This window comes from Chrysemys picta, unplaced genomic scaffold (assembly GCF_011386835.1).
Source record: "Chrysemys picta bellii isolate R12L10 unplaced genomic scaffold, ASM1138683v2 scaf1552, whole genome shotgun sequence".
Lineage (NCBI taxonomy): Eukaryota > Metazoa > Chordata > Testudines > Emydidae > Chrysemys > Chrysemys picta.
The window spans coordinates 1,251-13,458 of record NW_027054258.1 but is presented as its reverse complement, the minus strand read 5'-3'; the positions used below and the strand labels follow the sequence as shown (position 1 = coordinate 13,458).

Sequence of the window (12,208 nt, the reverse complement as noted above, 5' to 3'; positions counted from 1 at the left end):
ATCATCATCATCATGCTTAATAATAACAACAGCCCTTTTCAAATTCTGCCCGGCCTTCCTTTAGAGACTTTCTGACCTTTCTGAAGACAGTCTCCCCACATAGCTCTAAGGCTACCTCTATGCTAGGAGCTAGGGATGGTTATCCCCTGCTCCCGTACACATCTTGTGGGACCTCGATGAAAGCTCGTGTGACCATCCTTCTTCTTTAAACGCTGTCCTTAGCCAGAGAGGGACACATTCAAACCTGTGTTCAGGCCTTGTGCTGCACCCCTGTACTTCCCACAGAGGCACAAACACACAGAGCTATTTCCTTACCTTCATACAGGTGGGAGATGCCATCTTCAGTCACGGTTTCAGACAACAAGTCGCAGTAATGGCGGATAGTTTTTCCTAGACATACAATGGATCTCATTACTTTTCAAATCCTTCGCTGAAAACTGCTAAAGGTGCAGCCATTCCCCCAAGACAGCCCTTGGGAAATTCAATACATTCCTTCCATCTGCTCACAAAGCACATAAAAGCATCTGATGCCCAGAAGTTACTGAGAGGCTGATTTCCAAAGGAGATTGAATTCACATCATGCGGGTTTCCACTAGGCGCAGCCAAAGAGTTGTTGTGGGCAGGGGAAGTTGGTGCAATCAATACAGCTAAATTGCTCCCTTAATCTTGGAATACATGTTAATTCTGTCTCTCTCTCTCTCACACACACACACCAGAAGTCTAGAAAAGGGCTTTGAAGGAAGCAGTTCAAAAAAGATCAAGTGAATTTCTCTGCTTACCAATGAACAGGGCTGCAGAATGTCTTATTGTTGTCTGTGAGCTTTCCAGGTACTCTAAGGCCTGGAACAGGAATTTGGGGATGTGTCTCTCGTTGTTCTGCATCTAGGAGGGAAGAAGGAAGAAATGCGCAATATACAAATGACATGTTCTTCCCACAGCGAAGGGGCCAGGAAAGCCAAAGCACACAGCCAGGGCAAAGCAACAGCCAGTATGAGCCCATACACCATAGCAGCACCTCTCTGGAGTTACTAGTGTGTTCTCCAGAACCTCAGCTTTCATTTTAAAAGACACAAGTTTGGAGGTCTGACAGTTGTGGAGAAAAATTTGAAAAATGTGAAGGGATTGTAACTCATGCAGAAATGAACCAGCAGAGAGCCTGGAATAGAGTCCTGCCGCCCGACCGAAGCGGATGGGTACTCAGGGTGTGGGGTTAGAAAGGTCTCCCTCAAGTCACCATTCACCACTCTCAAGGCACAAGGAATCCACCTACCAAGCACTTCCAGACACACTTCAGGAGCTGCGAGGAGCCATCCCAGGCCATGCTGCGGAACAGCCTCTTCAAATGAGCCCACCTGAGAAACACTGCGCAGCGGAAGAGCGTCAGTTTACATCTCTGCAAGAGAAGGTGAGACCAAGAGGGTTCTCACTGAGAGAGGGATTGTCTGGGGGACATCGAACCTTCCCCTGTCCCTTTTCTCTCACTTTTCCTGCTAGTGGAGATTCCTGTTATTTGTTCTACACAGGACTGTGCTCAGGAGAGGGAACTGAGACTTGGCTGGAGACAGCCAGAGCCGTCCTGTCTTTGGATGGTTTGGGGCGGTTGCCCAGGGCCCTCTGCTTTGGGGGGCCCCGCACTTCAGGGGGACGCAGGACCTGGGCTGTGCTGGGGCCAGCAGCAGTAGTCCCGGCCCGACTAAGTTATACCCCACCTCGCCAGCACCCAACGTCGCTCGGGAGAGGAGAGGGCAGGGGCTTGGGAGGAGGGGAGAAATAGGGGTGGGATGGGGGAGGAGCAGGGGTGGGAAAAGGTGGAGTGGGGGCTTGGAGGAAGGGGTGGAGTGGGGGTGGGAGGTGGACGGGGGGGGGGTTGTCCCAGGCCCAGTGCCCCCCTATGGGTGGCCCTGGAAAGAGTCATAAGAGATCTCCACAACTCAGTCCTTCTATGCAAAGAAACTGTATGAGAGCGTGAGTCAGCTTTGGGATCCCAAAGAGTCGGACCAAAGAGGCACACGGATCAGGCTTCCCTCCACATCCCAGTTGGCCCAACGAAAGAAGGCAACGTCCGGTGAATGTTGGGAAGCGAGGACCTGCTGGAGAAGGTCTCTCAGGAGCTCCAGGGAAGAAGGCAGGGCAGCTGCACCCACTTTCCAGAAGGCTGTGGGCAGATACCAGCTCCCTGAACCGAAGGGCACTTACAGATTTATGCTCCCTTTTCTTTTGCTGCCTCTTGTTGGGAACCTTTGGATGCAGCAGCCCAAAGGCCTGAGGCCTGTCTTTGCAGTAGAGGGTCAGGACTCTTTCCCAGAAGAAGGCTTTTCTTCCAAATTGTGCTATGTGCTGTGGGGATGGATGAGGCCCTAGACTCCAGCATGGAGTGAAGCAGGGAGGAGAAGACTCTGCTTGGGCAAGAGGCTCTGGCCATTAATGGAGTGGGGGCCCCAGGGGATTCTGGCTCTTTGCTTATAAGGAAATAAGGACGGTGGCACTTACCAGTGTCACACGCTCCTCCTGGTCTTCGAGATGCAGCAGCAGCGGGAGCAAGCAGTTGATCATTTCCTGCTGCACCAGGCCTTTGTCCGGGTCCTTCACCCTGCTCAACACCTTGCCAAGCAGTAAAATGGCAGCGGAGCGCACATTGCCCCTCTCCTGGCAATGACACACAGGGAGTGGGGAAGCCCGGTTAAACCCAGGCAGTATCAGAGCATAACGCGACAGAGTCATAATCCGCCCGCTGCTCCGGTTCCCCCTGTGTTAACTGACTTGGCTGGCGGGAGCAGTGAGGCCACCAGGCTAGCGCCATAGACAACTTGTGCAGAACAGGGCCTGAGACACTGTGCAGGGCAGTGCAGCCCCTTGGTGTCCCAGACGCAATTTCTGTCTGGAGAGCACCGAACCCTAGACCCCTAGAAGATTAGGGGAGGGGGTGGGAAGGCTGCTGGAGACTGGTCTGGGGAAGGGGAGAAGCAGCTGCTGGAGCCTTGCAGGGATGTGCTGCTACAAAACACAGCAGTTCTTTTGCTCTTCAGTTCCCCTGAGAGCCGGGCCATTCCCGACCCACCTCTTTCCTGCTGGGAATCTCCACCTCTTTGGGGGCTGGTGTTCTCCAGACAGCTGGTCATCTGCCCAGTGCCAGCCCCTCTCCCCCAGGCCAGGCTGCAGCAGGGGCTGGGAGCAGGGCGCTGAGGCTGAGGTTTGCCGAGAAGAGCTCTGACAGGGAGGTGGCGGAGCAGGAGATTCCCCACCCATGGCAGGGGCACTCCTAGGAGGCTCCATGGCAGGGCTGAGGGGCGGGAGGTAAGGGGATGGGGAGAGAGACACAAGGGCATCAGAGGCAGGTGGAGGGGGGTGGGGAAATGGGCTTCTCCTGTGGTTCCAAGCCTTACGTCATCAATGAAGGGGCGAAGGCTGACTGCAATGTCCTGGGAGATGGAGCCAAGCCCCTCCCCGTCGAGGAGGTAGATGATGTCTCCAGCTTTATGCATGGCCTCCATGACACACACTCCATTCCTGTCATCGAACGTGTCCATGATTGCTGGCAGCTGGGCCCGTAACAATTGCACCTGCAGGAATGAAGAAGGCAGCTCATTACTATCCTGGGTGACAGCCTGGAGCACATGCTGGACCATCCCACTCCCACCTATGAGAAACCACGGCTGGCACAGCCCCCCAACGGGGCAGAAAGTCATTCTCCTCTCACTCAGTGCCAACTGCTCACTGTAACCTTTGTCTTTGCTCACCCCGCCTCCCCCATTGCATCACATCTGCAATCAGGGGTCAGCTCACGGGAGCAGGGACCATGTCATGCCTTGATTCGCTCAGTAACGCACCTCCAACATTTGAGTGCCGTGCGTTAAACAACAAGGCTTGTGTGAGGATCTCGCTCTCATTTCTGAGCTATTCGATAGACATCGGCTTCCTCGGTCCCCGGGCAATCCACGCCTCTCACCTTTGCTGGCTGGAGCACAACACTGCCAAGGCCTCGCAGACTGAGCCTACGTATGATGGGATTTTTGTCCTGGGTCCATTCCATGAGCTGCGCCTTGAGCTCTGATTTTGTCACTATCGTCTCAATGGAAGGACTCTGGAGCAACTGGAAAGAGCCAAATCAACATCCGGTTGAGGAGCAGAGGTCTTCCTGTGGGGTCTGTTCCCTGGACAGTCATCTTTACCAAATGGCCACTTACTCCCGTACAAAGTCTCTGGTGTGTAGGGAGCCAGTTGCTGCTCTTTCAGTTGGTTCATTCCCAGAAGTTAGACTAATGTATAAGTCACAAATATACCCGCAGGGAAAGGGGAATCTCCAGGCCCCATTGAGTGCCATGGAACAACCCCTGGGGCAGAAGAAAAGCAGACCCCAAGAAAAGGTGAGGAGAGAAGCATGGCCTTGGGGCAGTGGTGAAACATCTCCTCTTGTCATATGATCCCATCTAGGCACATCCAGCCAGGGGCGATCTCACCCTGTCTCTCCCTCCCTCTCTCTGCCGTGCCCCACAGCCATCCATGTGTGGAGAGGAGCTAGCTGGCTGTAGGCTGCTGAGCTCCTGACAATGTGCCCCAGAGCTTACTGGCCTGAGCTGCTCTGCAGAAAGCCCACTTGTGCCTGTCAATTAATGAATCTCACCTCAGTGCAGAAAGTCATGGCGATATGTCTCTGCTCATCCTCCTTCTGACTCTGGACAATGGTGACGGCCTCTCTGAAAACTGCAGGGAGCTGAGGGTTCTCAAACTCAATCATGGCTCTGGAACATGGAACAGAAAGTCCCTTGTGGTTATCAAGGGGGAGAGAGAGTTCCTCACTAGTTGCTGGGCTGAGATGGCAGCTGGAACAGAGGAATATTTCACACGGAAATCCCATTGCCAAGAGAGACCCAATGAAGAGGAAACTTTGGGCTCCTACCTTGCAATTAGGCCAACCCCCTGCGAGTAGTAATATCGGGAGGATATCATGTCCCAACCCTGCTGTAACTGGATGCCGGCAAATTCCTTCCAGTATCCGGGCATGGAAAAAAGAGTCTTCACAGCCTCCACTGATGTGCTAAAGACAAAAAAATCCCAGTGTCAGGCAACGAGATCACCCCCAAGCATGGCAAATCTGCACAAGCCCTGGGACACACAGCATGGTCAGCAGTAGCTAGCGACCCCGAGGATAGATCCAGTGTGATATCATGGTGCTTCCCTTCCCAAGGGGCCCTGTCTACACTGCAGATTCATTGAGTTTGTAACCAGTTACTGACACTAGCTTCTTAAGATGGTTGGTGTCATCACTCAATACGGTTGAATACTTGATTCTTTACTGTGGCAGGTAACAGGACACAAGCGGGCATGTGCGGCCAGATCCTTAGTTGGTGTAAGCGAGCAAAGCTGTGTCAGTTTACAGCACCTGAGGTGGCCTCTGGCGCTCTGTGTTTCCACTGACGCTTTGGCAGGTGGCACACGGGGATGGATGCACAAACATGACTGCTGCCTGACTGTGGAGTGAAAGCAGCTGGCCTGTGGACGGAGTCAGATGAGCGAGTGTGACTCACAAGAACACACGGCTCTCAACCCTTTCCCCTCAAGAGAGACCTGCACCGAACTGAGCCTGGGCGAACTACAGCACCCGAACAAATGATGGCCATGAACAGAGCACACGTGTTTAGCAGAACAAATCTATTCTTCCTTTTCCTTTCAGTCATTACCTTAGGGGGCTGAGGCAGCTGGACCCCTCCTCAGGGCTGGATGTCTCGCTGGCCCTGTAGGTCCCTGGCAAGCGCAGCTCCATCACATACTGCACTTGCCTGACGCAGAGGATGAGCATCTGGGGATACATTTCCAGGATGGCTTCTCGGTATCCCCACAGGAAAAGGACCTCGTAAATGGTCCTCATTGCCTGGAGGGGGGAAAGAATTTCAGTCAACGATCCCAATCTGCCACCTGCCCCCATTGCCATTCGCTATTGTCCTTTTCTCATGTCTCATTTCCTCCACAGGGTATTAGAAAAGAGGATTGGCTCCTGAGAGGGGAGGAGACATTTTGAGGCTCCAGAACCATCACCCATTCCTGGAACGAAAGCAGGATGGAGCCCTATGGAAAGATCAGAAGAGTCTGGATGACGTTATTCCCCGTTGTTTCTCTTAATGGTGCAGACCCTGTGCTTTGGCTTTCCAGCCATGATTGGACGGGCTGAAACCATCCTGAGGAGATCCGTTCGCATAGGCCCAGTGTTTCTGGCCCAGTCAAAAGTACTGGACATCTCATGATCCCATGCTGGGAAGCTCTCTAGTCACAGTTTACAGAGCCAAGAGACACCGGAACTGCAGCTGCTCACTAAAGGGCCATCTAGAGCAGAAGACAACTGAGCCAGGGGACCAGCAGATAAACCACTTCAGATCTGTAACTTTTACCTGGGGGAAACTTTCTTTACACGTCTTTGGTTTGCTAGGAGGTGGCCAGGACACACTAAGGCCTGGTCTGCACTACAGAGTTAGGTCAACGCAAGGCCGCTCACCCAGCATCACCCTAACTGTGGAATTTCCTTCCCGTCGGCAGAACTGCCCCTCGGTTCCAAATTAATAACAATAATAATTAAAAATCTCTCCACGAGTGGCAGAGAGTCCAGGTTGATGCAGTTAGGTCGATGCAGTGTCAGTGTAGACACCGCGTCGCTTACGTCAACTGGCTTTCAGGAGCCTCCCCACCCTGACCGTACAATCAAGACGAGCGCTTCTGGCGAGGACGTGCACTGCCGACACGAGCAGCAAAGTGCAGACACACACAAGGGATGGAATTGCTGTGGCGGCTGTATGCCGAGGTAAGTTAGGTCGACTTCATTGTGTAGTGGAGCCATGGCCTGAAGCTAAGAAGGGGTGAAGCTCCCGCACACACACCATCCTCCCTGCGGTGGCGGGTTGGCAAAGTGACATCTCAAATCTCACTTACAGCCAGAGACACATTGCCGCTCTTCTCCTCCCGGCGTCTCTGCTGGAGCTTGTCCAGCAGCTGCTGCAGCACCTCCCTGGTGAGCTGTGGTTCTTCACCCAAGGCCTTCCACAGCTCAATGGCACATCTGCAAATTCAGAAACAGAAGTCTGACCTTCCCTGCTTGGCCACCTCTTGCCCTCCCCAGGGAGAGACTTGGCGTGTAGGCAGGAAAGGCATCTCTCAGAGGACACACCGATTGGTGCAGAGAGGCTGAGGCAGGGCAAGTCCCTTCAGAGAACGTAGTATTTATTCCTTTCCCCTAATGGGCTATTGTTCCTGAAGCTACAACCGCTGTTTCCAAGACAGTGACCATGTACTGACCACAGAGTGACCACCAAACTGTGACCCCCAGACTGTGCAAAATTCTGCTCTGTTACGCTAGGGTCAGTCCCGAGGAACTTGCCTGACCTCACTGGAGTTACTCTGGCTATTTGGGGATGTAACTGAGACCCAGCGTTTGGCCAAGTGTCTCTTAACAGCTCAATCCTACTGCAGTGTGGTGGGCGGGGTCAGACATTGAATCAGAACATGCCCTGATAGGAGAGGACTCAGGAGTTTGGAAGGGGAGATTGTACTGCCCAGTGGGACAGAGATGGAAGGAAACTAGTACTGAAATCCCCCTCCTCTCTTCTCTCCATTCTTGCTGATCTAAGCACTGCTGGTCCTCGCAGGCATCTGCAGAGGAAGACTGCAGATGGATCCAAAAGACTCCAGTCATTGGACTTCCAAGTTTGGTGAGGAAGGTCGGACATGGTGGTCAAGCCCTGGGGACATTGAGAATTAGGTTGGACAAATCAAGAGTAAATGGCCTGGATTTGAGATCTTCAGGAAGCTTGGCTGAAATTCTGTGCCAACGCTGCCGAGTTTCTATAGCTTCTGAGCACAGACCCTGGAAAGCACTGTGGCTGTTTCAAGGAATTCAAACCTGAAAGGTTTACAAATCAAACATTCAAATCAATATGAAAACCAGCACTGTATTCCTCTGGTAACTGCATTGGGTAAGAAAGTCAATTTCTTTCGTGCTGCTCTTCAATTTGCTCTCCCATGTGACACAGATTTGTCTGTGGTCAGTGCAGAACTGCACTGCAGAGGATGCCGAGGAAAGCCGGCGTTTTGACCTCTGGCTAGGGTCCAGTTGGGTTTCACGGCCCCTAGGCACATGGGGATTGTGTTATAAACACCTCAGCTGGATGACTCTGCAAAGTGATCAGCAATAACCAGCAGGACTCAGATGAAAAGAGGCACTCACCCCGCTCAGAGCCATTATTCCCGGCTGTCTGCAGACTCAGGCAGGCTGCACTGCATTTACGCTCAGGTCATGTGTGGATGATTTTTTTGTTGTTGCAACAATAAGGGCTGGAAATTTGTGTCTCAAGAGATTTATCTCTGCTGTACAGCTCCATAAGGATGAGTGCATTTTCTCAGCACTTCCTCAGCCATGGAATAACTAGGGATCTGACTACAGGTAACAATCCTGCACTGGTCCCCAGGGGACAGACAGATGGGCCTCATGGGCCTTTTCCATCTCTGCCCTCTCTCACGCAATAGGGAGCAGCCAGACCTCATGACCCAGGGATGTGGAGTGAGCCCCAAGTCATTTATTGGCCCTGTACTGGATCAGAGAGCAAGTGGAGTGACCCATCGAAATCAGGACAATGCTGGAATTCTCCAGAAAACTGGCACGTCTCCATCCTGGGGAGTGCAGGAGGAGGGGTTGGCTCCTCAGTGGCTGTGCCTGGGCATGTCCTCTTAGTGAGAATGGACAGCTCTCTTCACCGCAGGAAACTCCCTCCAACTGTGTGAGCCTGACAGACCCTTCCCGGATGGTGGCCTGTCAGTAGGAGCAGGAAGAGAAATAATGGCCCGAGGTGATAACAGAGCAGCTCCCTACCTGTCCGATGACAGCGTGTGCGCCACACAGCTCAGAACCACATCCTGGGGGTGGGAGCGAGCCAGCAAGGCTGTGGCCCTCAGCGCTGCTTTTCTGGCTCTGGGATCACAGACGTCGTCTAGCCACATTAAGATCCTTCCAACAACGTCTCCAACCTGGAAGAAAGCCAGAAAGTTGAGGGATGGATTTATCAATGAGTGACCTCCTCCCAGGTAACCCCATCTGGCAGCCCTGCAAACTGCCTCTCACCTCACTTTCCCATCTCTACTCCTCCATAATCTCAAGAAAGAGGCTTTGACAAGTACAGGAACCCCAGTCTTCCTGAGGTCTGGTTTAGCACCTTAGGCTCAGAAACACACACAAAAGCCTTCCCCAAAACCTGACCGTGGGCACAGCTCAAACTCCCGTGATGTCCCAGGGCCTTCCCTGCCTTAGCAAACTGCTCGCAGCCCTGCTCTCAAGGGCTTCCCTGCAGGAGCCTTTCCTCCATCTCTGCAACTTCCTGTTGCTCTTTCTACCACCATCAGTTCCTCCAGACCAGTGGTTATCAACCTAGTTTCCGTGTGGGCCACATCCAATACTATCTCTTTGCCCCTGAGGATGTCCCAGGTAGAGAAGCACTGCTCCAAACCAAGCTGGTTCTACGGATGTACCCCAGAGCCCATCCCAGCGATGGCAGGCAGGGCTACGTGGATGGGACTAGCCAGCTCCAGGCCCCAGCCCTATGGAGAACCTCTACACTGTGGGATTTTAAAACCTGCCGTAACAAATCTTAAAGCCGGGTCTCTAACCTCGGGCTCAGGCTGTGGCACTCAGAACAGCAGTGCAGACATGGTGACTTGGGCTGGAGCCCAGGCTCTGAAGCCCCCTCCTCCCCTGGCTTCAGAGCTCAAGTTCCAGCCCAAGCCCAGAAGAGGCTGCATTGCTGTTTGGCCCCACAGTGCCAGCCCTTGGAGCCCAAGTCCATAGGGCCAGGCTTTACGGCTCCTGCTGCAGAGTTTGCAGCACAGGGTAGACAGACCCGAAAGGGACAAGCCACCCCCTAGGGCTCTTCCATGAGGAATCGATCATTGCTCTTTCCTCTCCTGAACAAGGAGCAGGAGCTACAACCCGGGTGGCTGGATTCTGTTGACCTGTTCTGCTAGCAGGAGGTAGAGCCCGGCACAAATCAATCTGCTGATCGAGGGGCCATTTGTTAACTTCCCGCCGGGACCTGCTGGAAACAGGGAACTTGGCCAGAGACAGGGACGACCTGCAGGGAACCCGAGGAACAGGCAGGTTTGGGGAGGAAGCTCAGGCTGAGGATTCGGTTCATTTATGTGTCTCCGAGTTTCCAGGAAAGCCAAAGCCCAGGAAGGGAATAAGTCTGCACTGACGCGCCACGGGCAGGCGGTATTTGGAGAAGGGCGGGAATGTCACCTATTTCCAGGCTGAGTGATAAAAGGCAACGTTTAAAGAACTGTAGGGAACATGAACCCTGATTCCTTTCTCAATAACCCACCTGCGCAGGCTTGGGCAAGTCAAGGAGCTCTCTGGACTTCAGTTTCCCCAAGTGTCCAATGGGTTCAATTCCTACCTCCCAGGAGGGCGGTGGAGTTTCATTAATCGGGGGAGTAAATGATACCGAGAGCCTCCTACCCAGGGGATGTAGAAATGAAGTCTGCCAGAGACCTCCCTAGGCCAATCTAATTCAGGGGGGCAGACACTCAAATCTGTGGGGATGGGCAACAGGATCAGAGCTTGGGAGAGACAGAGAGAAAAGTGCAAAGCCAAATTCCTCCTGATACTTCAGCTGGACAAACAAGGCCCTGCAGCATGTCTGAGGAAACCATGTCTGCTCCTGGAGCCTAATGTGGAGGCCCATCGGCAGACTAGGTAAGTGCTGCGCTGCCAGGGCTGGGGCTCTCGGCACCTTCAGTGTGGCTGGGCTGTCCTCAGGGACGTGTCAGAGCTCCAGCGGGCAGAGAGCACGTTACAAACCTGACGCCGCGGATCCCCGCGGCCAAGCGATGAATGGAAAGGGGCTGAGCCAACCTTCAAAGCACCATGCCAGCATGTCCCAGGAACGGTTTCCTAGGAGAGGAAATTCTCCCCTCCCCCTCTCTGCGCAGCATCCTCTGCCCCACGGCGGGAGTCTCTTACTCTCTCCATCTTGTCTCCGTGTAGAGATACGATGGCCCTCAGCTCTTCCTCTGCGGCTTTAAATCGCTCCAGGGTGGGTGTTGTCAGACCCTTCACGGCTCTCATCAGCAGGGCTTGGGGCTGGGCTGAGGAAAGCTGCTCCCCGGGGGTCTGCAATGAACAGGGACAAAGCCTGTTGGGACGGAGTATTTCCATTGGGCAGCTGCCCTGGAATAGTCTGTCTCCGCGGGAGGCTGGCAGGGCCTAGTGAGCGTGGAGACTCCGGCTGAGCCCTTTTCTTAAAAAGCCTCAACAGGTGCCGAGGTTTCCTCAGTCTTTCATCCGCTCGCCTCGCCCCCTCTGCCTGAGAAGAGATGGGAGCCTCTCAGCCAGTGCTGGGACCCCAAGGGCCACCCCATTTCCTCCCTCTCTAGGCCCTCCTCCCAGGAGCCCAGCTTGTGCTGAGAAAGCCCCAATGGCCTGCAAAGCCCATTCAAGTTGCTTGTTGAGTGCAGCCGAGGGGTCGCTGGAGAACCTGCCCCGCGTCCCATCCCACCCCGAGTGCCTGAGCAGATTGGCTCAGCAACTCTAGCAGCCCACGGTGTCTGCGCGGAAAGGACTGAGAACAGGCCCCAACGGAAATGCCTCTTCCTTCCCCACCCCGCAGCGTGTGGCGCTGCCACAAAACAGGCAGAAATCGCCGGCAGGACAGAAAGTAGCTTCGACTGAAGGAGCGAGTCTGCCTGGCTGAGGAGAATCCCAAACTGTGGGCTTCTGGGGCCAGACCCTTGTGGGTCAGAACTCACTGGGCACAATGTTAGTCCAGGGGACCTGGTTCCAGGGTCATCTAAACCCAGGGCCTGGGGTGCTGGAGGCCTTTGTCCTGGTGTCTCAGGCACCTCCTGAGTATTACTGCAGCTGGCCTGCGTGTCTGGATCAGCACCGTCTGTCCTGGATGGCAGCAGCTGAGGACACAGCAGAGCACACCAGAGTGACACACTCGCATAGCTACTCCAGCCCCCCGGCGTGTCAGAAGCTCCCAGAATTGCAGACTTTTGTATGTGCTGCAGGGTGCTCTGTCACTAGGGTTACCATATTTCAGCAAGCAAAAAAGAGGATGGGAGGAGCCCCGCCCTAGCCCCGCCCCTGCCCCTCCCACTTCCCGCCCCCCCAGAACTCCCAACCCTCCCCCCGTTCCTTGTCCCCTGACTGCCCCCTCCTGGGACCCCTGCCCCT

At 54.2% G+C, this 12,208-nt stretch overlaps 1 protein-coding gene across 1 annotated transcript; it reads right to left on the bottom strand.

Annotated features, from left to right (window-relative positions):
- Window positions 1-2,460: 2,460 nt before the first annotated feature.
- LOC135980001 (maestro heat-like repeat family member 5) lies at window positions 2,461-12,000 on the bottom strand. Its single transcript, XM_065580083.1, has 9 exons — window positions 11,779-12,000; window positions 10,994-11,143; window positions 8,852-9,006; window positions 6,919-7,045; window positions 5,679-5,869; window positions 4,622-4,739; window positions 3,947-4,090; window positions 3,384-3,560; window positions 2,461-2,646 (listed from the first exon to the last, which is right to left on the bottom strand). Exons 2-9 carry the CDS (start codon window positions 11,096-11,098, stop codon window positions 2,461-2,463), a joined length of 1,203 nt encoding a protein of 400 aa, XP_065436155.1. The 5' UTR covers window positions 11,099-11,143; window positions 11,779-12,000.
- Between the last annotated feature and the right edge of the window lie 208 nt (window positions 12,001-12,208).

Coding starts and splice junctions, on each gene's coding strand:
- LOC135980001 (XM_065580083.1), bottom strand. CDS start 11,098: ATGAGAGCCGTGAAGGGTCTGACAACACCCACCCTGGAGCGATTTAAA. Junction 3,561..3,946: donor TTGTGCTCCAGCCAGCAAAG/GTGAGAGGCGTG, acceptor TCATTCCTGCAG/GTGCAATTGTTACGGGCCCA. Junction 2,647..3,383: donor TTCGCCCCTTCATTGATGAC/GTAAGGCTTGGA, acceptor TGTCATTGCCAG/GAGAGGGGCAATGTGCGCTC.